At 42.0% G+C, this 24,452-nt stretch overlaps 2 protein-coding genes across 5 annotated transcripts in view; one reads left to right on the top strand and one right to left on the bottom strand.

The window, feature by feature from the left end:
* Positions 1 to 295: 295 nt before the first annotated feature.
* Positions 296 to 19,080, bottom strand: slc30a2 (solute carrier family 30 member 2). Of its 3 annotated transcripts, none has more exons than XR_011686483.1 (9): positions 18,567 to 19,080; positions 12,451 to 12,662; positions 10,769 to 10,915; positions 9,737 to 9,890; positions 9,065 to 9,284; positions 8,504 to 8,609; positions 6,638 to 6,772; positions 5,509 to 5,741; positions 296 to 1,265 (listed from the first exon to the last, which is right to left on the bottom strand). XR_011686483.1 is itself a non-coding variant. In XM_071467657.1 (8 exons), exons 1-8 carry the CDS (start codon positions 18,647 to 18,649, stop codon positions 5,596 to 5,598), a joined length of 1,203 nt encoding a protein of 400 aa, XP_071323758.1. In that variant the 5' UTR covers positions 18,650 to 19,080; the 3' UTR covers positions 296 to 5,595. The 3 variants fall into 3 exon arrangements, 1 of the variants encoding a protein (XP_071323758.1); XR_011686484.1 differs by having other exon boundaries at positions 5,522 to 5,741; XM_071467657.1 differs by having other exon boundaries at positions 296 to 5,741.
* Positions 19,081 to 20,121: 1,041 nt separating this feature from the next.
* The window catches only part of LOC139612143 (uridine-cytidine kinase-like 1), a 28,159-nt gene continuing 23,828 nt past the window's right edge, over positions 20,122 to 24,452 (top strand). The window contains exons 1-2 of one of the 2 annotated variants that reach the window (XM_071467392.1): positions 20,122 to 20,261; positions 22,306 to 22,514. In XM_071467392.1, coding sequence (XP_071323493.1) covers positions 20,173 to 20,261; positions 22,306 to 22,514 — 298 coding nt within the window. In that variant the 5' untranslated portion in view covers positions 20,122 to 20,172. The remainder of the gene's footprint in view (positions 20,262 to 22,305; positions 22,515 to 24,452) is intronic. The other variant, XM_071467393.1, reaches the window with a different exon arrangement.

The following is a 24,452-nucleotide window of genomic DNA, read 5'->3' as shown; positions in this document are numbered from 1 at the left end:
GAACTTCATCAGCAGAGGGAGTTTGGTAACTTGTTGAGGAATTGAAGATGTTCAAATGCTGAAATTGTTGATGTTTTGTCGACTGCTGCTGCTGGCAAACTCCACATGTGATGAAGCTCATGTGATGTGATTGAAAGCCCCAGAACAGCTACTTTTAGACTTTGTGCTGAGATTGTTTTGCCAATAAACTGTTGTAACTGGATCAGTAATCTAAACTACACAGCTTTAGTTTTTATACCCAGGTACATTGTCTCTCTTCATTCAGACGTTTCTGAAATAATCCAGCCTCTTTCCATCATCTGCAGTCTTTTATTCCACTTTACAAAACCTCTTGCCACACATAAAACTGAAATATCAAACATCACAGATGTGACAAGTGGAGTTACACATTATCACCAGAACACAAAGACAAATAGGGCTTTTTAAAGACCGATTGTACAAGGAAGATAAATGTATTTACACAAGTATACACAAAATCATACACAGAAAATACACAATATTTGACATATTTACAACAGTCACACAAAGTATAATTTTCACAGACAGCAACAGCACAACACAGAGAGCATTCTCAAACATTAGACTTTCATAGTGAACAAACAGGAACAGTGTTTTTCTGGAATGAAATGAGCTTTTTCAGACTGTAACGCTGCAGCCTGTAGAGGAGAACTCCAGTGTGTGTGTATATCAAAACTACTACAGTAAAATGCATTAGTCTTCATTACATTCACTTTGTTTTAACTTAGTCTTCAAAGCTGTTGGATCCACATATACTCTCATTCTGTATTAGTTCAAAAGGAAAAATGTATTTAAATATACAGGATCTCGTTAAAAATTGGTGAAAATATAGAATTTTAAACGAGATTATTTCTTTGATTAATCCTTCGCATGGTCTATCAACATATTCTGATTGGCAGTTGAACAAGAAACTTCTGACTGTACATAATATCAAGTAACAGCTAACAACCATGCAAGTATTTGGATCAGAATGGGTGTCAACGAGGCGTTTACAATGTACAATTGTCTTTCTTTAAAAGCAACTATCAACATCAACACTTTACAGTAGCTGTGAAACGTTACAGGCACGTCGACCGGCTCATCAGCCGGTCTTATCGGTGCCAATGATAAAAGTTTTTCCCTTTACTCAAGTCCAAACATTGACCAAAACTAGATGAAGTCCCATGAAACATGCTGTTGGTATTTATGGTCCCCAGAGGATGAATCCTAATTATCTTGATGACATCATGATCATCCCACTAGCACCACTGTCAGAAAACCAAAATTTCAGAAAATTAAGTTGAAAGGGCAGTTTGTTGGTTCATTACACAACTTTTCCTTCCAGTGTATATTCATTGTCACCAGAGGATGAGTCTTTCTCTAATGCCGCCATCACCATGAAACGTCCAAACGTACACAGGAAGTAATGTGATCTAAAGGCCTGTTGGCCATGTAATTTAGCCTTTAGTCTGGCTCCTCCCAGTGAATAAGACAATATAACTAATGAGCAGATATTCATTGTCCCTGGAGGATGAATCTTTATTGTGAAACCTCAAATATTACATTAGCCCAAGATTTGCATGTGTACGCATGAAATAACAAAATCCGTCAGACAGTTTTAGATGAAATATTCCTGCTTCACAGAGGATGAACCCTTTTATTTTGTTGTCATGCAATGTATCCTCTAGCACATCGCTCCGGCCAAATTATCAGTTCTGTATTCAACCAACGACTAGACTGCTGTCAAACATGCTATGGACTCTAATTGTCCCCAGAGGATGAACTGCGTTGATACTGGTAATCAATGGCTCTTTCCTCTTAAGGCATCTTCAGCCCCAAATTTCCATGTTGAATCTAGTGAACACCTTCTGGTTCCCCAGATGATGCATTCAGTTTTTTGTTGATTATACAATGTGTCCTCTAGTGTCTCCCTCAGGTCAAGTTATCAGTTTTGTACCCAACGTAACTAATGTATGCCGTTAAACTTACTGTCAATATTTGTGTAATCTCCAGAGGATGAATACTGCTGATTTCAATGATTCTATTAACATACAGTGCAATCTTTACACCAAAATTCAAAATTGCAATTTCAAATATGAATTGTAATGAGTCACTGAACAAGTTGGAGATGTGGGCTGTGATTCAGAGGCCTGGATCCAAGCTAATGACCTGTCTTCCTGACCCTCTTTGGCCTGTTCTGTTGTGCCAACCTGAAGTCCAGTTTTATATATTCGGCCACCAAAGCAGCAAGACTGCAAGGTATCAGCTGACTTGTCAGCATGTTCATTTCATAGGTTACACTGACAACTGATTTATTCGCTCCCATAAAAGAAAGTTTTTGTCAGTTTGATGCATCGTGTCAAGACATGGACAACAGCAGCTTCTGTGAGCTGCTCATGGGGAGTGGATGCCGTGTTCATGTCGTATCGTTCACACTGTGATTGCGAGCAAGCAAGGTCCAATTTCTGACAGCTACAATATCTCACACTTCATGAAAAGAGCGACAGAAGTGTCGACCGACCAGTGATAAAATGGCTGTTGCATCCAAAATTTCATCAAATTCATTTGATTCAGCAAATTAAAATGGAGCTCTGTACCATTTCTTGGTATCTGGTTTCCCTCATTAACAAACTGCTACAAATATTTTAAATTTAAAAAAAGACAGTCCCGACTTTGAAGAGACATTTATGTTTTTTGTTAGTTTTTTTTTGTTGGCATATTTTTGTTGTCTTTATTAGACAGGACAGTAGAGAGTGACAGGAAAGGGGCAATGACACGTAGGAAAGAGTCGGGCTGGTCGGGTGTCGAACCATATCTCGCTTTGTAGAAGACTGACCATCTTGGAATAACTGCATATCCTCAAAGTTGGAAAAATGTGAGGTTCACCTGTTCTTCACCTTCTGCCGGCACCGCAGGAGTGTAGCATTAGTCTTGGTGATACTACTGGCACTAGATTTTTTACGGCAGTAGGAACACTACAATGATTTTGCAGTTGCAATTAGACTGGCCACTAAAAGCACCATTTAATGTAAGATTAAGTATCAAAGAGGTGATGGTTACCACTTTAAAGGTCAATAAACCAAAAAAGTAACTGGAAACCGTTGCTGTGTGAGGTTGCTCAAATGGATGGATGGATGAGCAGACGGATGGATGAGAGCTTAGGGAACAGAGAGCGGGTGGATGGGTAACACTGAGGCTACAGGAGGAATGAGAGACGGATGAGATGGATGATAGCATGAAGCTCAAACTAATCGTCCGACTCCAGGACTAAATCACTTTTGCCCTCAGACTCTAGCGTCTGCTCAGTGGAAGTGGCTGAATGCTTTTTCAGCCTGACACTTATTCATTCTCCTCCCGGTCAGTCCGTATCAATACACTGCCCACTATTAGCTCACTTTCAAGGTGATTTTGTAGAGTTGTGTGTGTGTGTGTGTGTGTGTGTGTGTGTGACTCTTGAAACTGGAACAAAAAATGTCTGCAATACACAAAATGACCAAAAGAACTACCACCAAAACCAGCCCTGAACGTGCTCAGTTTCCAGGTTGTCTGTGTTGTAAGAAGCATCAATAGCGTTTCACTCCTCATATTTAGCTCAAATCTAAATGTTTACTTCTCTCAGATAGTTTTCCTGACCCCCCGACCTTTCCAACATGGAGACAGGTGACTCCTCCTCTTTGGCGTGGTGTGATAAAGACAGTACAGTAGCGAGGTTCAAGCCCAGATTTATCTGAATTATAATCCAGCATGTTATGGTGGATTCTAGTACAGTAGGTTTAAGACCAGTGTGAATGATCCACATCACCAAAATCCTCTACATTTGTACTTGTCCACCTCAGAATTTACTGGGACTGAAATCAAAATGTTTGCAATTCCATAAGACCAGAAATATCTTTTTTACTCTGGGACGATTACCTGAACGGCTGCTGCGACATCATTAGTACCAGTTGTCTGTCAGTCTAATGCTGTTTCAGCTCCACTCGGAGACAAACGTTGCAGATATGTGGATTTAAATGTCTTCAAAAGTTTGATCATCCCATATATACCCTTCCTATATTGACACTGACAAATCAGCAGGTTTAAAGGTCTGTCGGTGTTTTGTAAGCACATGATCTGATCCTCCCTCTTTCTGTGATCTCTCTCAGGCAACAACCAGCAGTATGTACAAATGGATCTTTTTAGAGAGGTATTATTCCTTCCTTTCATCCTTAAAAGATGTTTGCAGTGATTGTTTGTTAAGAAATAAAGTTCAGCATCTAAAACTCTTAATAAAATGTCGTTTACGAGCAGCCGTGGTGCAGGTCTCTCTGTCTGACCTTTAGTGGGAGGTCAGAGGTGACGGTGAGAATCTGGTAGATGATCGTGTGGTTAAGGTGGAGATGAAGATACAGACATCAGTCATCCATGTGTCCCTGTCGGACCATCACATCAGGTGCTCCATACTAACAGTCAGGGTTAGGGTTATTACTAATATACCAATTTATTGAGATTTGCATTATTATTGTTGTGTATATGTGTCAGGGAAGTTAGAAAATAAGTAATAGCCCTCGTGCTGTAAAGTAAATGGGAATGTGTTCCTTTATCTGGCAGTTTCCTGAATGTACATGGAATACTAAAAATCAGGCAGTGTTTTATTATTATTGTTTAAATCGCATCTACTGCACAACTGAAACTAGTTGCTCCTGAAATAGTTGCATAAATACAAACCTTGCTGCATTATTTAAAACTGATGTTTCGTTTTAAAAGTTTAGGACTGCAGAGGTTATACAGAAAACAAAACACATTGTTTATAACCGGTACCAGGACTCAGGTGCTGCAGCATCCATTCACTACCTACACTGTCCTTTCGTCCTCACACTTGTCGTTAACCACATCAGCTTCTGCTGTTCTCACTGCTGTGCTTCAAAAGGACGCCTGCTGGTCCTGCTGGTCACGGTTCATGTAGATTTGTTAGCAGCATATTACCCAGAACTCATTTCATGGACAAATGTGGAGATTCAAGCGTAAGTGAAACGCTCTTTTAACTTTGTTACTGAGCTGCAGCAATAGGTTTGTAAAAGATTTGCAACTATTGTAATCTGGCTATGAGCTAGTTAGTGAGTCTGGTGAACAGATGTTGGTATTTTAAATCAGTTATCTATCTATTGATAATCAGTCATTTTATAAACAGAAGTCTTACTGCTCTGTTGCATATTTGTGATGACAGGAAAACTGTCTGGGTCTGGGCTCCACCTCCTGACCAGTTTAACCTCTTATTCTGAAATTGTCTCAGTATTTGTTGAGAACCCCATGAAACCTCGAGGAGCGGAGCACCATACTCCCCTTTCCTGAGGAGGACTTGGTTCGCATGTTCCCTTGTTAGCATGGAGCTCTGGCATCGGCGCGCGACGACCAACACATGGATGAATTCTCTGTCTTCATTTCTTGTGGCTTAATGGTGAACACAACAATCTACCAAAAACTCTTTCTGCTTTATTTTTTAACAGGAAGCTGCATTGTGAATAGATCCCTCACCGGAGCAGCTCACCCAGAGAGAATGAGAATGTGCCTGAGCCGTTCCGTGTCCTGTTGGAGTCCAGTCCAGTCCAGTCCAGTCCAGGATCAGTCGCTGGGGTCCTGGCAGCGGGAGCAGTGGCTCATGTCTTCGGAGTAGAGCTCGACCTGGATGGTGATGGTGTAGAAGCCGAACTTGGTGTGGAGCAGATCGGTGGCCTCCTGCAGCACAGCCTGAGGGTCGGCTCCGTCCTCTGAGGCGACAGAGAAAACAGAGAACACAGTGGGTCTGTTGTACTCTGTTGTTCTGTTATTGTTCTTCCCTCCTGAGCTCATGCACACTTGAGACATGAAAAGAGCTCAGTTTAGAAATATCTGAAATCTGTAGATGCTGATCTCTCTTCGGAGTCACATGGTAACATCACCCAAACTCACATTTTTATTTCATGATGCTTGCTTGCATGTCTTTGACATTTATGTGAAAGTCATTAGGTAGAAGCTGAAATATGTAACATCTCTTTTAATAATCATTTCATTCTTATATCGATGTACACTGTATGTTCTCGGGGACAAAGGTCGAACTTATCAAACTGATTTTATCAGCAGTACGTGACACACTGGCCTCCGTGTGTCCCTGTCAGTCAGTGTTACTTTAGTCTGCCCACATCAAGGTCACTTCCGTGTTCAAATGTGAGCTAAAATGATTCCTAACTAAGAACCTTGCAGCTGAACAGTTGAACTTCTGTACTTAAATGTTTTTTCTCTCACAAATCACCAAATTCATACTCCAGATTTAACCCTGCTGTCAGTGATCCGCAGCGTTATCCACAGTATTACACTAATTACTCGTTCACTGCAGTTGATTTGTCTCCATGACAGACTTTAGTTTTCCCAGAACATCTGTCCTCTGTAGTTTTCTACTTTGTACTCAGCTCTCCACTCTGATTTGTGCTTAATGTTCGCTGTCTCAGTCGATTTAGAGAGAGGGAACTTTGCTCTACTCTGCCTTCATGTTTCATCTCCATTTTCTGCTCTGGGTTATTGTACTTTTTATCAGTTCGATGCTCATAGTGAACCGTCTCCACTCTGCTGACCTGTGCTCCACTAAACGCTTTGCAGTGGAAGCAGATCACAGTGTTATATTACCTACCTATGGCCAGGTGAACAGAGACCAGCGCCTGGCCCAGAGTCAGAGCCCAGAGGTGCAGACTGTGCATGGACTTGACAGCTTTCACAGACAGCAGCACCTCCTTCACCGAGTTAAACTCTATTCCTTTAGGAGACCCTGAAAAACAGGACAAGGCAGGTTTATTAGTATGGCACATTATATACACACAGGCCATTCATGTAACAGAAAGAAAAGGAACATAATAAATAGAAGTAAAAAGCTTAAAAAGAAAACAGTATAAAAACAGAAATGATCTATCTCATTAAAGTGCAGTAGAGCCACAGATGAACACAGCAGGTCCTACAGTTTGTAAATGCCTCTCTAACTGCCACAGTGAGTGTGACTTTATATTTCTGAAGATTAAAAAAGTAAATATTTTTTTTTACAAAGAAAAAGTTTAATTATGGACAAATATTCAGATCACTTCTGCTGTGATGTTTTATTTAAATAGTTAAATGCCCAATCGTCACATTTGGATAAATTCATCAGCATTAATGCCACTGCAAAGCCGTGGCTGAAGTATCCGCAGGAAAATGACATAAAATGAGTACTGCAGGCATCAAGCTGCTCACTAACGTCGTGGGGCTCGTTCTGCTGTTACTGAATGTTTTAAAGATGCCTCAGGTGTCACTTCGGGGAGGGGGGGGGGGCATTTTGAGTGAATTCGTTCGTGTGCAAAGAGAATTTTCAAATGTCCGAAAAATCTTAGGACATCCGCGGGATGTGACCATCTGTGCTCTTGTGCTTTGTTCTGCGTGTACTTAGAGGCTGAAACAGCCGACTGAGCTGGAGCCGGCGTGGCGTTAACAACAGCACGAGTTTATTCCATGTTGGGTGAGTGTTGCTACCCAACCATCAACTTTACGCTGAGGGGATGTTCTCTGCAGCCCTGAGCATCATGTGACGCTGACCTTGTCAGATCAGGTCATAACTCGACAGCTTGATCACAGCTGCAGCCGAGGAAAACAACTGTGTGAGGTCAGAGTTACGTTTCAGCTCATGTGGCATCTTCAGTGAAGTTCAACATTTTGGGTGATGCATTTATTTGCCTTCTTGCAGAGATTTAAATGAGAAGATCTTTATGAAGCTACACCCAGCAGCTGGTTAGCTTAGCTTAGCACAAAGATTGGAAACAGGTAGCTGGCGCCTTTAAAGCTCTAACACACTGTATCTGATTGTTGTAGTTGGTTTAATGCAGAGTGATGTGTGCCAGAGTAGAGTTTTATATGTAATGTTCTCATTTTATTCTCTGCAAGAAAGTAAATAAGTGTGTGTCTCTTTAACATGACTGTGACTATTCCTTTAAGAAGAGAGCTGGAGATGGGTGCGATTAGCTTAGCTTAGCATGAAGACTGGAAGCATGGGGAAACAGCTAATCAGGCTCTGTCTCCAGTTCAAAAATATGACTACCAACACCTTTAAAACCACAAGTTGTGGTTTTTATATTTCTGTTAAAAAAGATACAACATGTTAATCAGTGAGTTTTAAAGATGTTCAGCCTTTATGCTAAGCTAAACTCATCTCCTGGCTTCAGCCTCATATAAGGTAATACCTGTTACGCTTCATAAAACCTTTCGTCAAATGTCTGTAATTTGTTTTTTCAAATTCAGATAATCTCTCGACAGTTTACATTAATTTTATTGTATTTATGGTCAGTAGATTTTGTGGTGGTAAAATAGTAGCTTCCGACTTTCGCATTTTGTAATTTCAATTATGGCATCTCCATCAGGTCCTTCAGTATGTTTTTGCCCGAACTTTGTGCATAAATCATTTTCTCCGTCAGTATCACTTTAAATATAGCAAATATTTCTGAGCATAAAAAAAACAGTTGATCCTTTGGTCCGGTACCTTCCATGAGTATCCTGAAGACATCTCTGAGGATGGTGACGGTGGTGCAGAGGACAAAGACAGAAAACAGGAACGTACAGATGGGGTCTGCAACTTTGTACTCAGGCTGAAAGAGAGAAAACGAGATTATGGAGCCTTTACAGCAACATCAGATGGTGTTTTCCACAGTCATGGGGCATTAAAACGCTCGGGGCAGGAAAAAAAGGAACATCTTGCATGATGACAGGAATATTTAACCCTGTCATCCATAATATACAAGACTCAGGATTCATGAAAGCATTCATGACTTCCTCTGCAAATTCTGAACACTAATAATATGACACTTGTGACTGACATGATACTTCTGTTAATATACAGAGACTATTTTCATTCTGAACATTTAATAAGTAAAAGCTCCTGATTACACAGGTTATAATAAGAATGAATGAATGAAGAATTTATGCTGGGAATATAAGTTAAAAAGCATCACACGCAGTGACTGGATCATATTGTAGGTTTTTTTTTAAAGGGCCAAACTGACATTTCGGTCTCACCCTAACATGAATGTGATCTATATCTGACCCGAAAGTAGATGATGATGGCCGCCACCATGACGCCAACACTCTGCAGGAGGTCTCCGACCACGTGGATGAAGGCGGCGCGGACGCTCGTGTTGCCATGGCCACTGAGGAGCGTGTGGCCGTGGCCGTGGGTGACGGGACTCTGACCGTCCTCGTCAATGTGGTGGTAACCGCTGCCGTGAGCGTGGAGGGTGGTGGAGTGATGGAGGATGTAGGCCATGCTGCAGAGAGACAGAGGTACTTCACTGTAGAGCTGCATCAACTACTGGATTAATTAACTGATCAGTGGATAGACAGAAAATTAATTAACTATTTTTGAATTGATTAGAGGCGGCTGTGGGTGTGGAGCAATTGATCTCCCATTTAAATGTCTTGGAACTGTTTTTCTGAGCGTGTGGATCAAATTTATAAAAAACAGATCAAAGCTTTGCAGTTTGAACGTGGTCTCTGCCTCAGTGTTGTGTCCTGGTTCAATCACCTGACTCTCAAAAACGAGGCCAGGAACTGTTTCCAGGAATCGGGTCCATCGCTCAATTTCAGAAAAATTCTTCAAGGTGTTGAACATAGTTTAAAGTACAAGTTTTATAGCAACGTGCTTTTAAAACAAGACCACTACAAGATCTAATGTACTCTATTACACCCATTAATGCCCATTATGCTCAGAAGCACTCACATAATATTTACGATGACAGCACACCCGGAGGTGACTAACATTACATGGCCATCAATCTCATAGTCGTTGCGTACGATCCTCTCGATGGCTAAATAGACCAGAACCCCCGTAACGATCCAGATGGACATGACGGAGATGAGTGCCCCGAGGATCTCTGTGGACAGAGGAGGAGAGAGGCGGGAATCTCAACCACTTTAATACAGGAGAACAAGACAGCGCACTGCTGCATGAACGCTGCAGCAGGACGTGAAGGTAAAGTGACTGATCATGTTCCATGAAGCACAGCTTCAGCATCTCACTGACGTTAGATAAAGACATTAAGTACAAAGACTTATAATAGAGACCCAGAAGTTAGACACATGTAGCATAGGTGTAAGAGTGTGTTAACCCTCACTCACAGCCTTGAACGCAGCTCATTTTAACAATATGATTGACTCGTCACTATACGTGTGCTTTACAAATGCAGGAAGTTCACAAATATCACCACAAGTCGTGATTTGTCTTTGCCAAACCAGGGTTGAGTGATGCAGATGAGATAGTTGACTGTGGTCTGAGATAACACAGGCTCTAAAATCTTTGCATATCAGTAAATAAACGTACTGCATTTTTCCACACAGTCATTCATCCATCCTTTAAAGGAGCTATTTGTAAGTTCTGCTGTCACTACATAGCTAGCATTAGCATTAACAGCCGTTTACTTACCAGTCTAGCAGAAATGTTGCAAGTTCAGCATCTAACTTTATTCCTAGACTCACTGAGAGCTGTCTCCAGTGGTGACGCCAATGTGAACTCTTGTCTCCATCATTTCTTCTGCTGAAGTTAGCACGCTAACCAGCTAACCCCTGCCCATCTCATCACTTTCCAATACCGACTCACCGTAGCATCCAGTCTGCCCTAAAGAAGTAGCTTTGCTCAGAGGACATATTATAACCTCTTGTCTTGTAAAGGCAACAATGGTCACAGCAGCACGTTCAGAGACAGAGGAAACTTTAAAACATCTGTGCACGGAGGTGTCTGATCTCTGGTTCTGACCTGATCTGTGCCAACCAAAGTTCATGGTTTTGGTGGGTGGTCTTGACGAGATCCACAGTGAGAACAGGCTCACCATCATACTGCCAAAGTCTGTCAGGAGGTGGGCGGCATCAGTCATGATGGCCAGGCTGTGGGCCAGGTAGCCCCCTGTAGAAAACCAGACAATAACTGATTCATTCGTCTGCAGTGGCAACAGGGGACTAGTGCTGGAAGAACATGTTTATTAATTATTTATTTAAAGAAAAGTAGTCAACAATTCTGATGATTAGTGAATTGTTAAAGTAATTTATCACCCAAGAATACCAAACATTACCTGGTTCCAAATTCCCAAATGTAAGGAGTTAACATTTTTCTGTGTTTAAAATCATTGTTAAATATATCTTGTCGGGGTTTGGACTGTTGGTTGGATGATTAAAGGTGAAACAAGTCCTTATATATAACAATTAGTTGTAATTGACCACATAAATTCAGCTAATGTTAACTCATTGTATGGTGTATATTTACCACCATAACCTCCAGATAAACAGTCAGTTTAGTGAACTTCTGTCCTGATTTCATTACAGTTGCTGATCTAGTGAGTCTTTAATAGGAAAACTGATTTTAAAAACTTGCTGATAAGGACTTTCACCAACTGTGAAAAATGTTTGAGAAAGCACAAAACGAATGAAATCTCCGATCAAGCAGCCTGTCAAGATTTGGAGCTTGCAGAGACAGAGTTTAACAGAACAAGTTTCAGCACAAGCCTGATGTTTCTTAAATGACCTTTACAAACTGCCAAAGCTGAAATATTGAGGACAGGAAGCTCCAGTGATTGCACGAGTCTCATCACACGATTTCTTCTTGTGTCCTTAAAATATCTGACACTCACAATCCCGTCCTTTGGCTATTCTCAAACAATGTTTTGCTCTAATAAAAGACTCCCTTTGGAGTATAGTGCCAAATCATAATAGACATTATCTCAATGCACTTCATAGGGTAAGGTCGAAACCTTTCTTTATTATAGAGAGAAACCAAATAGTTCCCACAAAGAGCAGCACTTGGAGTTGGGGGGCAAGAACTCGAGCTTCCGTCAGTTTACAGAACGTCCCTCTGTGATACCAGATGTAATCTTTGCTGTGGTAAAACCTCTGACCACCTTTCACTCATCTACCAGGGACAACCATGTTTTCTAAATATCCCACTGCTTCCTCTGACCATCAACTGATTGTCGACACCATTCGCTGCATGTATTCCTCATATAATGTCCTTGTTTGAGGTCATTGAGTTCATTGAGGTCATTGAGGTCAATGACCTGAAAAACTCAAGGACTGAAAGGTTGGTTTCAACTTCAGAGCTTGAAACAGATTTTGGACTCCCATGTTTGGCAAGGTAAACTTGACTTACTGTATCACTGTACCCGCAGTTTTATTTACGTAATACCTCATTTATTAGCTCACATTACATTACAAAACTAATCTAAATACATGGATTCATCATGTAATAGTATGATGCAGATCAACATTAGATGAAGATAGATTTTGTCATAGAAAGTTTTACAGTTTATTGTATTGGCAGTTGTTTTGACCTTTTTTTTTAAATCACAAAACTTCTATTATGAAAATTTGAGCTCTGTGAGAAAGAAATACAGATGTCTGACTTCCTGTCCTCTTTGATTCCTGAGGTTTGAGCTTCTAAACTTTTACCTATAACTTCGCCGATCATGAAGACGAGGCAGACGGCTGAGGCGATGTAGAGTTTCTTCTTGGCCAGCAGCCTGTCCACGCTCTCCTCGCACGCCAAGGCTTTGGCACCGTGGCAGTGGGCGCCAACAGGTCGCTTCAGCTCGATGGCGCCGGCCATGCCTCCGTTCTTATAAGGGAAGTCGGGATACTGCTCTTTGGAGTCTGGAAAGGAGCTGCAGGGACACAAAAGGAGACAGAGAAAGTCCTTCACTTCCATTTGTTCAACTCCTAGAGGCAGTCAAAGGTTGTTTTTTTTGTTTGTTTGTTTTTTTGCAATTGAGGCATTTATGAGCAAATTGAAAATACACATAAAAAGAGGTGGATAGAGATGCACTTATTTTCATTGGTGGATCTTGTTACATTTGGACAGAGCCACTTTACTAGTATTATTAATATTATTACTCCCACAATACATATTAATAAAGATATTAACATTCAATTAATAAGACATTTTCAGATTGTATGAAGGTGTTTCCAATAACAGTACTGTGTTACTGTGGTACCTGGTCACAGTGATTGAATGTTGAACTATGCAACCTGGGAACCTGGGAATTACACATGTAGGATTTTAATCATGTGAACAAAACAAAATGCTGACTTCTCCATTTTCACACATCAACACACACAAGCAGGTTTCCATGTGAGAGCGAGCTGCACTGATGTGGCTAATGAGGTGGAAAAAAACTAATTTGGGCTTACTTGAGATAACCGCACAAACACACACACACACACACACACACACTCACACTTTGTGCCACACACTTCATGTAGGAGATTGCCGGCGTACCATGATTAGCCTTTATCACGCACACACATCTGAGGGGATGTCCACACTGAAAAGAATCAGCCGAGCGGAAAACAGATTCTGTTCAATTATGCCACTGGGACATGAGAGCAAACACACACACACACACACACAGCCTACATACATAAAACAGATACACACTCAAGTGGCCTGAAGCCTTGACAATGTTGTGATTATGCAGATAAAACAGAACAATATTGTCGTCTTTCAAAGATTTGTACAAATACAGACAAACAAACAACGATGAACAAGCACAAAAACACACAGTAACAGATATACACACACAATACGCTGTCGAAATCTGCTGAGGCTTTGCAGCAGTACAACAAATCTATTTAACCAGGGTTCATGACATTTTTAAAACCATATAATCTGTCCCACTGTCTCTACCGGGGGAGATATATCAGTGTTTACTGATAGTTTAATACCTTTCATGCACTTTGTAAGTGACACTAATACTACTCACCAAGTACATTATTTACTCATGAAATCACATTTTTGTGACCATTTCCCAGCAGTATATAACAAAAATTCCTAATATTAGGGTTAGGGTTAGTTAATTCATCATTAAACACAACCTGGATAAGAAACAGGAAATGGATGGCTGAATGGGTTAATCAATTAAAAAAGGAAAAGTAATTTAAGTCCACATATGGATGTTGAAATACTGGGGATTTTCCAGCCATTTTTTGTTAAACTTACATACAAAAACATTTTATTCAAGTTACCTTTGAAGACCTTTTTTGATGAAACAAAAATCAGGACCTGCAGATACCCTGTTACCATATTAATGGCTGTTAGTTTAAAACTCCCATCCAGTCTAAAGGTAGATGTCCATATGTTTGTGATTATAAAGCAGGTCTAGGTTCTATATTAATACTGTGAAAGTATCAAAGCCTCAGTCCACAGAGAAATGCACACAGCCTGTATTCAGACACTGAGCCTTAAAACCAGCCGTCAGGACTTCTGGAACTTTGTGATGTCACAACAGAGCAGTCACCGCCCTTAGCCACGCCCCAAGCCCCGCCCACCTGGACCCACCATCCAACCTTGCAGGATTTGGTTTCTTTTGAGTGTTTACTTGAAATTTGCTATGTTTTTATTGGATCAGTCAGAAAACAGTTATTTCATTTGGAAACAAAGAACTTTTTGCCTCACGGCTCATATTTAATGTCTGTGTCTAACAAAGTAAGAGGTGGTTCGAGCATTTCTGCAGCAATCATCCTCCTGCGCCACCGTAAAAGTGACACTGACTCATCTTGTTATTACCTGTCGCGTTGAGTGCTTGGTTAGCACAATGACGGCACTGAACACATGCTGGCTCTCCTAAATGTTATGAATATTAGATTTCATTTTGAAACAGAGCTCATCTGTTTGTCGATATCCCACAGGGCAGGTCCCAGTGTTTGTTGACACTGTGTCAGCAGTTCAGGGACCTGAGGGAATTCTCAGTGATCTGTGAAATGATACGACGTGAAGAGACCTCAGAGGAGCTGCCCACGAGAGGAAAAAATAACCACCGAGCATTTAATCACAGCTGCAGCCTGCTTCATCAGAGCGCCATCAACTATTATTTGTAGCTGACATAACACTGCCTGCAGTGAGAAAAGATTACTGCAGAGCAGCAATGAGCAATGTTTTGTCTTTGGGGGGATAAGTGTTCCTCCAGTGATGATGATGATCTTAGTGCTATTGTTATTTAGCACTTGGGAGTTTTCGTAGCCTGATATACAGACTGAATTGCCTCTTTGCTGTATTTCACTGAGTGGATAAAGACTGGAAACAGTGGCTCCATCGAGAGGTAACAAACTATTTCTTTGCCTGCAGCAGTAACTTCCTGGAGGCCAGAAATAGTCCAGGAATTCACCCCCATAAAGCCATCACATCGTTGGGCAGGGTCAGTTACTGTGTGTGATTGGCTCCTGCTTTTGTGTTTATTTATTACTGATCACTTTGGGTCAGTAGCACTCGCTGTCATATCTGTTGCTTTTGTTCTGAAGACGGCGTCGCTCTTCTTAATCCTGCCTACAAAGCTCTGATTGGTTCGGTTGTTTTTCCAACCAGGGAAATGTCGAATGTCTTGACAATTATTGGATGTTTGGTCCAGATATTCATGGTGCCCAGAGGATAAATCCCACAGACCTCTCCTGTGCCACCACCATGAGGTTGATGATTGTGGTTTCGAGTAAAATGTCACAACAGCTGTAGGATGGACGGCCAGGAAATCTGGTTTCCACATTGAGTGTTAGAGTTAAAATGAGCAGGTTTAAGTAATTTGAGTCTCTTTGATAAACATTTAACGATCCATCTCTTTGGAATATAAGGAAAAACAATAACCTCTCGTCTGAGTGTATTACTGTACCAGGTGACCCACCAGAGACCAGACCAGTGACCAAAGTCTTTTTGGAGAGTGGCTTGGAGGGATTTTCTGGGGGGACAGTATCTTCTGCCAGACTCCCATCAACCCACAGCCAATAATGCTTCAGTTGCTGCCAGAAATATCACGAGTGCCAGTGAGCAAACGGTCCAGTCAGTGGGCTTTGGTGAATACAGCTGTGTAATAGCATGAAGACGCAGTAATGAATAAGTAAGTAATGATGTGAAAGGGAAAGTGTTGATTCTCTGTACATTATACCAACTATAGCAACTCTTTGGCTGAGAGTTACAAACAGAAATGGTGTTTTCAGTTTTTCTGTAAAATGTAATTAAAGTCGCTGCTTTATTTCCCTCATCATTCTGTGACATTTATACTTTCATCCAACTTTTTATTTGTTTAAGCTGATCAAACTAGAGCTAAAACAGTTTCATAATGAAATTGTTACTTTTCAAGCAGAAATGTTGAACGTTGGCTCCAAGTTAAAAACTGTTCTTTAGAAGAAGAGCTGCACAACATCTGGATCAGTTTATTTCCATTTAGAAATGCAGGCTTGGTGGATTCATAAGAACTCTTTATTAGTTATCCATTAATATTGTAACTGTGTGATTTATTAATATTCATAACAATTAATATTAGTAACTATGAGTTTTGCTGATGTCTTATTGGAAAGTGAGAAACTCTTTGCTCTTGATTAGTGATCAGCTAACAATTATGTTCATTATCAATTCATCTAGCAGTTATTTTCTTTTTTTTCTATAAAATGTTAGAAAATTGTGGAAAATGTTTCAAAGGTGACATAATAAAACAGTCTAAAATCCAAAAATATTCAGTTTACTATCGCATTTAACAAAGAAACACAACAATATCTCAATTTTAAGGAGCTGATATTAAATTCTTTTTATTTTTATCTTGAAAAATGACTGAAACAATTCTGTGATCACCAAAACGGCTGCAGAATAATCTTCTGTTTGATTAATCGACAAGTCGTTTACTAGCTGAGAGACTTGTCACAAGCCTTTACAAAGGGAACTGATCTGAGAGCAGTAAGTTCAAATGTCTTGTCTGAATGTTGGTTCTGCAGATTCTGGAAAACTAAATACAACTCGTAGATTCTACTGTTCTGCTGTATATATTTACATTATAGAAATGTGCATTATACAGCATATTCCTATATTATGTAATGTATTATCCTGCATAATTTTATATGGGTACAGCATGTATTTAGGTGTAAATGTGAACAAGGACCGAGGCGCTTCCTCAGCACTTTGCTCTCAGCTGGAAAAAATGCTAAAGGTGACACAGTAAACACACACACACACACACACACACACACACACGGTGTAAATGGTGCATGAAATCCCAAATGTAGAGCCATATGCACATCTCTCTCTCTCTCTCGCACACGCACACGCACGCATGTACGCGCACACAACCTCGCTGTGAACCCATAATAAACATTTCCTTTATTTCTGGAAGATCATTTTATCACAGTGAACGGGTTTTTTTCCCAGAGGCCTGAATATCTGCAATGACGCTCTGATCATTTCTGTAAATGACCATCTACAGAATCTCCCGCCAGCATCAGAGCTGTCTCTTCCTGCTCATGAAGCCTAAACAATCCCTGTCAGCTGACATGTTGAAGGCACGGCGGGCTGGGGGGCAGCGGTCCTCTCCAGCCGCAGCCCCTGCAGCCTGTGGTCTGGGCTGCAGAGGAGGCCTGCCCACGGCCCCGCTCCGGAGGGCCCTTCCTCCCTCATATTCATCCTCGAAGATGAACCGATGGGTTTGTTCGATATTAAAATCTCCAGTTTTCAGCAGCAGGTGTTGAAAACAAACGTGTTTCTGCAGCAGCAGGTTTTCTGTTGAGCAAAGCTGAAGGATCAAATGATGAGATGCTCCAGCTGAGAAAACCTGATTTTTATTTTATTTTATTTTATTTGCAGTATTTACATACGCAAGATCACAATTTAATTATTGATTTATATTTGATATAAATACTAACTGGATTACACTTGATACGGTTGTTTTATTCTGTTCAGTTTTCTTCAGGATTTCATCCTGCGTGTCCAGATTAAATCCTGTATTTAGTGTTTATTCTTGAAAACCTTTCAGATGTATATGTGTCAGAAGAATCAGGCTTTAAGCTGATTTCTGTCATTTCCCTGCGCAACAAGGCTCATCAACACTGTTTTAAATGTTATTTTCACATTTTTTATTTGTATTATAAGTAGAGGAACTTTTTTTTTTTTTTTACTGCCTGTTTTTTGTTTTTTGTTTTTTTCTAAATGTCTTGGTCAAATATTTTCTACAGAGAGATCCGCTGATGTTTCCTGGTGGCAGCCTGTGTCCGTGCGGGCGTGAACTCGGGGGTTTCCGCCTCTCTCCGGCCCGGGCCGGGAGCCGCTGCTCCGCGCTCCCTAATGACAGATGATGAGTTTTTAGCGCCGCTCAGTGAACTGGCCCCGGGGCCATTTGTCACAGGCTGTCCAGAAACAAGCCGAGCATGGAAATGAATTTGTTCATTCACATAAAACAGCCCGCAGCCTGCTCAACATGCACCACAGTAACAACCGCCCCCCCCGCGGCTTCAGCACAGCCTGGACCTGCAGCTCCTCCTGCACACCTGCACACATGTTCCTCCACACTGCACACAGCTGACCCCCCCCCCCCCCATGCTCCTTACTGCTCACTTCCTTCAACTTGACATGAAAAAGTTTTTCTCTTTGTTTTTTTTTTCATTTTTAAAGGTTTTTTTTTTTGGTTTGTTTTTTTTTCATTTTTAAAGGTTCTTTTTAAATCAGACGCATTTGCCAGATTCATCATCTGCTCCCTCAGGTAACTGAGCGTCAGACCCCCCATGCAGTGCCTCCCTGCAGCCGCAGCCATGTCTCCCACCTCTGTAGCTTCAGTGAATACATCTTCGCGTTCCTCTCGTGTATCAGGTGAGATCTCTCCGAGGTCGCGGCGGTGTTATCCATTCCTCCGGCTGACTCCTCCGGCTGACTCCTCCGGCCGCTCGTCTCCAGCGTCCAGCCTGGGGGGGTGGAGGTGTTGGTGAGGGTCGGCGGGTCCGGTCCGGTCCTGTCCCTGAGCAGAGGCTCTTCAGAGCAGACCAATAAAGTCCGTCATCGCGGCGCTGAGAGGCGGGAGGAGGGACCGCGGTGTTTCTGAGGGAGGCTTCTTGAGTGTGGTTGGAGGTGCAGCTCCACCATGGAGCTGCAGCAGCAGTGATGTGCTCCACACTGCAGCTGCTGTCAGAGACACGACTGACACCCATCCACCCCCCCACAGGACTGAGCGTGACCCGTCCGCCGGCGGGTCCTGCTGGGACAGGCGTCAGGAGGGAGGAAATCCACTTTCTGAGGTTTAGAATATATTCCAGCCAGGATTTAAACCATGCTTTTAAAACATTTCCTCAAACATTAAAAAATATAAAAAAATATCAAGGTGTTTCATTTCACTGCACAATCTGACCTTAAATGTGCAGGTTTGTGTCTAAAACCTCTGGTTCTGGTTTTTACTTCGACCGTTCAGAGCCTGAATGTCACATGAACTCATACCTGCTTCTTTTATTTCGATATGAAAAGCTCTTCAGATTCATGCCGAAACGAAACGAAAGGCCATAAACGGCCAAAGTTATTACAGATGTATACAGACAAAAAAAGATTTAGGACATTATAAGAAAATAAATAACCTTAAAAGATAACCGTAAGATATAATCTTAAACTGAATTTCAGTCTCATTTTGTCCGTCTGCTAAGAAAAACATCCAGTATTTACATGGTGCCATGTTTAAAAGTAGGCCTAAAATGAGTGAAAATATATACATTTAAAACAATAAATGCCATTTTGCAGCAGTATAAAAAAAATATAAAAAACATGAATTAATTAAAAGATACACCCACATTTAAAGTAATGTATTAGCCTACATCTGAAAAGATATTGTACATACATTTGTCATGTTAACAGATGAACATAGTCCGATAACAGTGGCGTAAAATGAAGCTTTATTTAATTTGGTGGCTATAATTTGGATGGATGGAAGTAATAATCATCTGAAATCCACATATTGTTGATTAAGTTTATAAAAGGATTTGTATGATTAGCTGTTTTGTGAGGGTTTGCTCTGAATGTTTTATCAGATGCGCTGATAATCACTCATGATTACCGCGCTAATGCTGCGTTCAGGTCCAGTGGGACAAACGGGGATGGTTTCCATTTTTATCAGTTTTCTTAGTTTCATACACTGTCCCTTATGAATTTAAGCTTCACATTTAATAAAGACACATTTTCACCCACAAGCATAAAAAAACATTTGCACATGATATGGAATAAACTCGCCTCTGTACGTCTGGTGTCCCTGGGCTGTTGCCCGGTTGGTAATCCGTCCTTGACCACAAGCAAAGCGCGTGTTTTCCTGATCACTTAAATGCAGCATCAGTTTTACGTTTCTGACGTCATCACGCAGCCGGTGTTTGGTTTCCGCGCCGCGCCGAGTCGACATGGAAACAACAGGCAGCGGCGGTAAATTAGACGAGCAGCTGCCGGGTGAGGGCATGGAAGAGGACCGGGCTATGCTCAGATCCGACAGGTACACACATCTGGCGTGAATCTCCGGAATCAGGCCGCTGCGGGGCAAACGGCTCGGGGAAGCGAGCTAACGCCGCTAGCGGGCTAGCTCCCGCACGCAGGGTGTCAGCATGGCTGCGGTGAACAAAAGACTAACAGCCGATGAAAATACAAACAGCGCTGAAACATCAACTGGGTTTAAGGCCGAATCATAAAGTACATGTCAGAGGTTTTGTTCGCAGTGTTTTCCCCGGCTGTAGTGATGTTAACACTAGCCACCTGCCCCTGTCTGCAACAACAATGCTCTATTATCAGAACCTCCCTCAAGACCTCATTGAAATCTAAATGTTTTATGCATTTTCTTTTGTTGGTGAACGTGTATACTTGACAAAACGTGATCTGACAGCACCTCAACGTGGCCTGGTCCATTCGGCATAATTAACAACCAACTCTAAACCATATTAACTGTCAGAAGGGTGATTTAAAACATAGCTCTGATGAAGAGGGGCAGTAATAACAAACGATCTATCTACCTAGTTTTGATAGAAAACTGAATGCAGTGCTTCCTGCACATCACAGCGCCAGCTAACGTTAGTTTGTGGCAACACTGCACTGGGGATGTGCAGGGGGATCAGGTGTCTAACCAACCAAGCTGTGTGAATCAGGATACCAAGAGCACATCAAGCGATGATCTTATCTATTATAGATCTTGAGCCTGCTTCAAACTGGGAGCTGGAGCAGATCTCAGGTTTTCTAGGAGGTTATCTCAGATACGTGGAGCATAAAAACTGAATGCTTCCGCTCTTTTAACTCAGGAGTGAGCAGACCTGTCCCAGACCACCTGACAGGTCTGGATTGTTCATAATGTAGCAGAGGGTCAGGAAAGTATTGTGGCCTTAAACCATTCAGTGCTTGGGCTCTGTGAGACTGTGATTTTCTGATACTTTATAGACATTATCATTATCAATCTACAAAATAATCTGCAGATGAAAATAATCATTTATTTCACCACCAACCGGCCTGAGCTACTGCACCCAATCTACCATGCAGCCCATTTACAGTTTGAACAATCAGAACTTGGACATTTAAACCAGCTTATAAGAATTATGTCATGATTAAAGTCATGTAAAATGACGCACATCTTCACCAGTAGACCTTTTAATAATTTGAACATTTAAGATGTCGGTAATCGAGGCAGCATTGAATTGCAGATTTAAAAACTGAATTTCATTTTACATCCCCTTTGTGCCTGACAACCAGGGAACTGAGGGCCATTTCAGAAAGTTGGCATGTAGTCACTAAATGTCCCAGCCAAGTGATGACAGCCTTACTCATGTGAATGGAGACCCCACCCTGTGCCATGCTGCGTCCAGGGCAGCGGTGTGATTTCCTGGGGAGAGTCGGCAAGTTTCCCCTTCCTCCCCCTCACCCACACCGACAGCAGAGAGACTTCACTGTGGAGAGAGAGAGTGCAGAGGGAGACGCTGGAGCACACAGGCTCCCTCTCATCTCTCTGCAGGACAGAAGAACATCTGCAAGTCCTCACAAGTCAAAGAAAGGCTTCGAAATGCTCACATTTGGGCCAGTTTTTAAAATGTTGGTGCCATTTTCCTCCCACTCGTAGCTTCATAACTGTGATCAGCTGTGTTTGGAAAGAAAAAGGCTGATTTTGACAGCATCATTTCTGTAACACCTGCCTTACATTTAGCTTTGAGGAACCTTCAGATACGTTCAAATGACTGAACTGCCCGTATTGGAGCAGCAGCAGCAGCAGGGGGTCGACTATGAGCTAACAAGGCATCTCTGATGGCAACCAACTCACAATAAAATCAAAATTCAAGTGAACATGCTGAAGACAAGTCACGCAGACTAAATCAGATCATGTGCTGCCTCTGTTCACACACACACACACATACACACACACACACACACACGCACACACACACACACACACACACACACACACACACACAGAGGTACACACACCTAATTGAAGCACAGTAAACAAAGACCAGTGAGGTGAGTCTGCTGCTTCTGGCTTTCACGTCTGTTGTGTTTATCTTCAGCGGGAGCGGAGATGATTCCTTGGATGGCCTCTCAAACCGCGTCTCCCGCTGCCCTTTGACCCCGTCTTTATCGCCACGGAAACGGACCACGAGCCAGTCGAAGACGGAGCCCCCGCTGCTGAGGACCAACAAGCGGACCATCTACATCGCCGGCAGACCGCCGTGGTACAACGTCACCGGGACCACCTTCAAGGAGGCCTTTGTCATAGGTGAGAGAACAAGACTTCAGTCGTCTTCTGTTTATTCACAACCGCTGTGATTAACGCTCAGTGTTCTGCCGACAAGATCTTCTCACGTCTGAAATGAAAGTTACCAAATCAATGTGACCAAATCCCTGAAGGTTTTTTTTCTTTGATGGTGGCAAATTGCAAAAAATTGCAAGTTTCTAGATAACAAAAACAACAACAGCGGAAAAACAGCTTTATTTGTGTGTCACCTTTTCAAAATCACAAGAGTACGAAGCGCTTTAACTATTAAACATCTGTGGAACAATAAAAGACTATGAAGTGAAATCAGGTTGGATGAGACGACCAGGTAATAAGGGATAAAATAATAAAAATGGAATAAAAATGTGGTTTAAGAAGAAGAAAGGGCCTCAGGTGACGTTTTAGTTTTGAAACTCATCTCTTTTGCCCGACTCCCGTCCAAACCACTCCAGAGTTTTCCAGTACCTAAAATAGAGACTTTTGGAAATGCTGCTGGACTTGTTTTATTCTGAAAAGTCCAGGGTTGCGTTGTGGTCTGGACGGGCAGAGACGGAGACCTTTGGAAATGATGACACCCACAGTGTCTCACTGACAGGTGCGTTAGTATGAGCAGAGATCGTTTCTGATACAGAACTAAATGACCAGACAGGTTGTTCTCCAGCCTCAGAGCCCTGATGGATCAAACGACCAAGAGAAAAAAGAAATCCTATTATAAGAAAAGAGCTATTTTACTAAAATAGTTTTGGTTGAAGTTTATCTTAATGTAACAACAAATATTTTTGGTTTAAACACTGAGCGGTTCATGAAGCTCTGGCTTCATTTGTCACAGCACGGCCGCCATCTTGCTGATCAGCACAGTAAAATATCTGCCTCAGGGCGAGTCCCAGCAGCAGTGAAATCAACCATGACACAGACTCTGTGTGTGTGTGTACACGTGTGTGTACACGTGTGTGTGTGTGTGTGTGTGTGTGTGTGTGTGTGTGTGTGTGTGTGTGTACACACATGTGTGTGTTCGACATCCGCGGAGCCAATGTTCCGTGGTTAAACACATCAGATTGGCATGAGCAGGAATACGTGGAGAGAGAGAGGTGGACATTATCTTTAGTAGGCAATCTGTTACTGTCAATGGGCCACGGTGACTGGTCACAATTTCACACTCAGCTGTTCCGTGGTCGATGTGGGTCTGGTTTAAAGGACCAGACTGTGCAACAGCAGGGAACTGGACACAGAACGAGCTGAGAGGAAAAACCCACATTATTCAGTGGGAGATGGAGACAGAGCGGAGGAGGTGAGGAGGAGGCTCGAGGGACAAAAGATGCAGAGACAGGAACAAAAAAAAGATGGATGGATGAACAAAAAGAGGAGGGAGACAGAGCAGAGGAGCATCATCGATACCAGAGGCTGCTGCTCGCAGTCTAGTTTTTTTACTGATAGAAAAGCCAGTTTGATCAGGACCAGGCTTCCCTGCTGGACGACGCACAGAATTAACAGAATCTACACAGACGCAGTGAACAGGCATTTATTTCTATTTAATACACAAATTTACAAATCAGATCTAGTGTTTCTACATCACTGCAGTGTTTTTTCTCCCTCTCCCTCTCAGCAGTTTTGACCTTGATGGGTCTTATCTGTCCAAAAAAAAAAAACCCCTTTCCAACATTTCACTTGTTTATATCACAGAAGCAGCTCTGCAGGCTATTTGTGTTCCTGCACACACACACACACACACACACACACACACACACAGCCACTCGCAGCAGTCGCATCCTCTTCTTCACCTTCCCCGGCCAGCCTGTGGTTCTGGCCCAGTTCCCAGGAGCTTTGTCCTGAAGGATTGCTGCTGTGTCTTTAACCAGAGGGTTGTGTGAGGTAAAGACACTGACTCTGTTTTTTTAACATCTGTGGCACTGCTGACAGTATTTGTAGTTATTTTTTTACTTT

This window comes from Trachinotus anak, unplaced genomic scaffold, assembly GCF_046630095.1.
Source record: "Trachinotus anak isolate AG129_WGS33_773 ecotype Australia unplaced genomic scaffold, CSIRO_AGI_Tana_v1 ptg000031l, whole genome shotgun sequence".
NCBI lineage: Eukaryota > Metazoa > Chordata > Actinopteri > Carangiformes > Carangidae > Trachinotus > Trachinotus anak.
The sequence above is the reverse complement of the archived record's forward strand: the minus strand, read 5'-3'. Positions and strand labels throughout refer to the sequence as shown.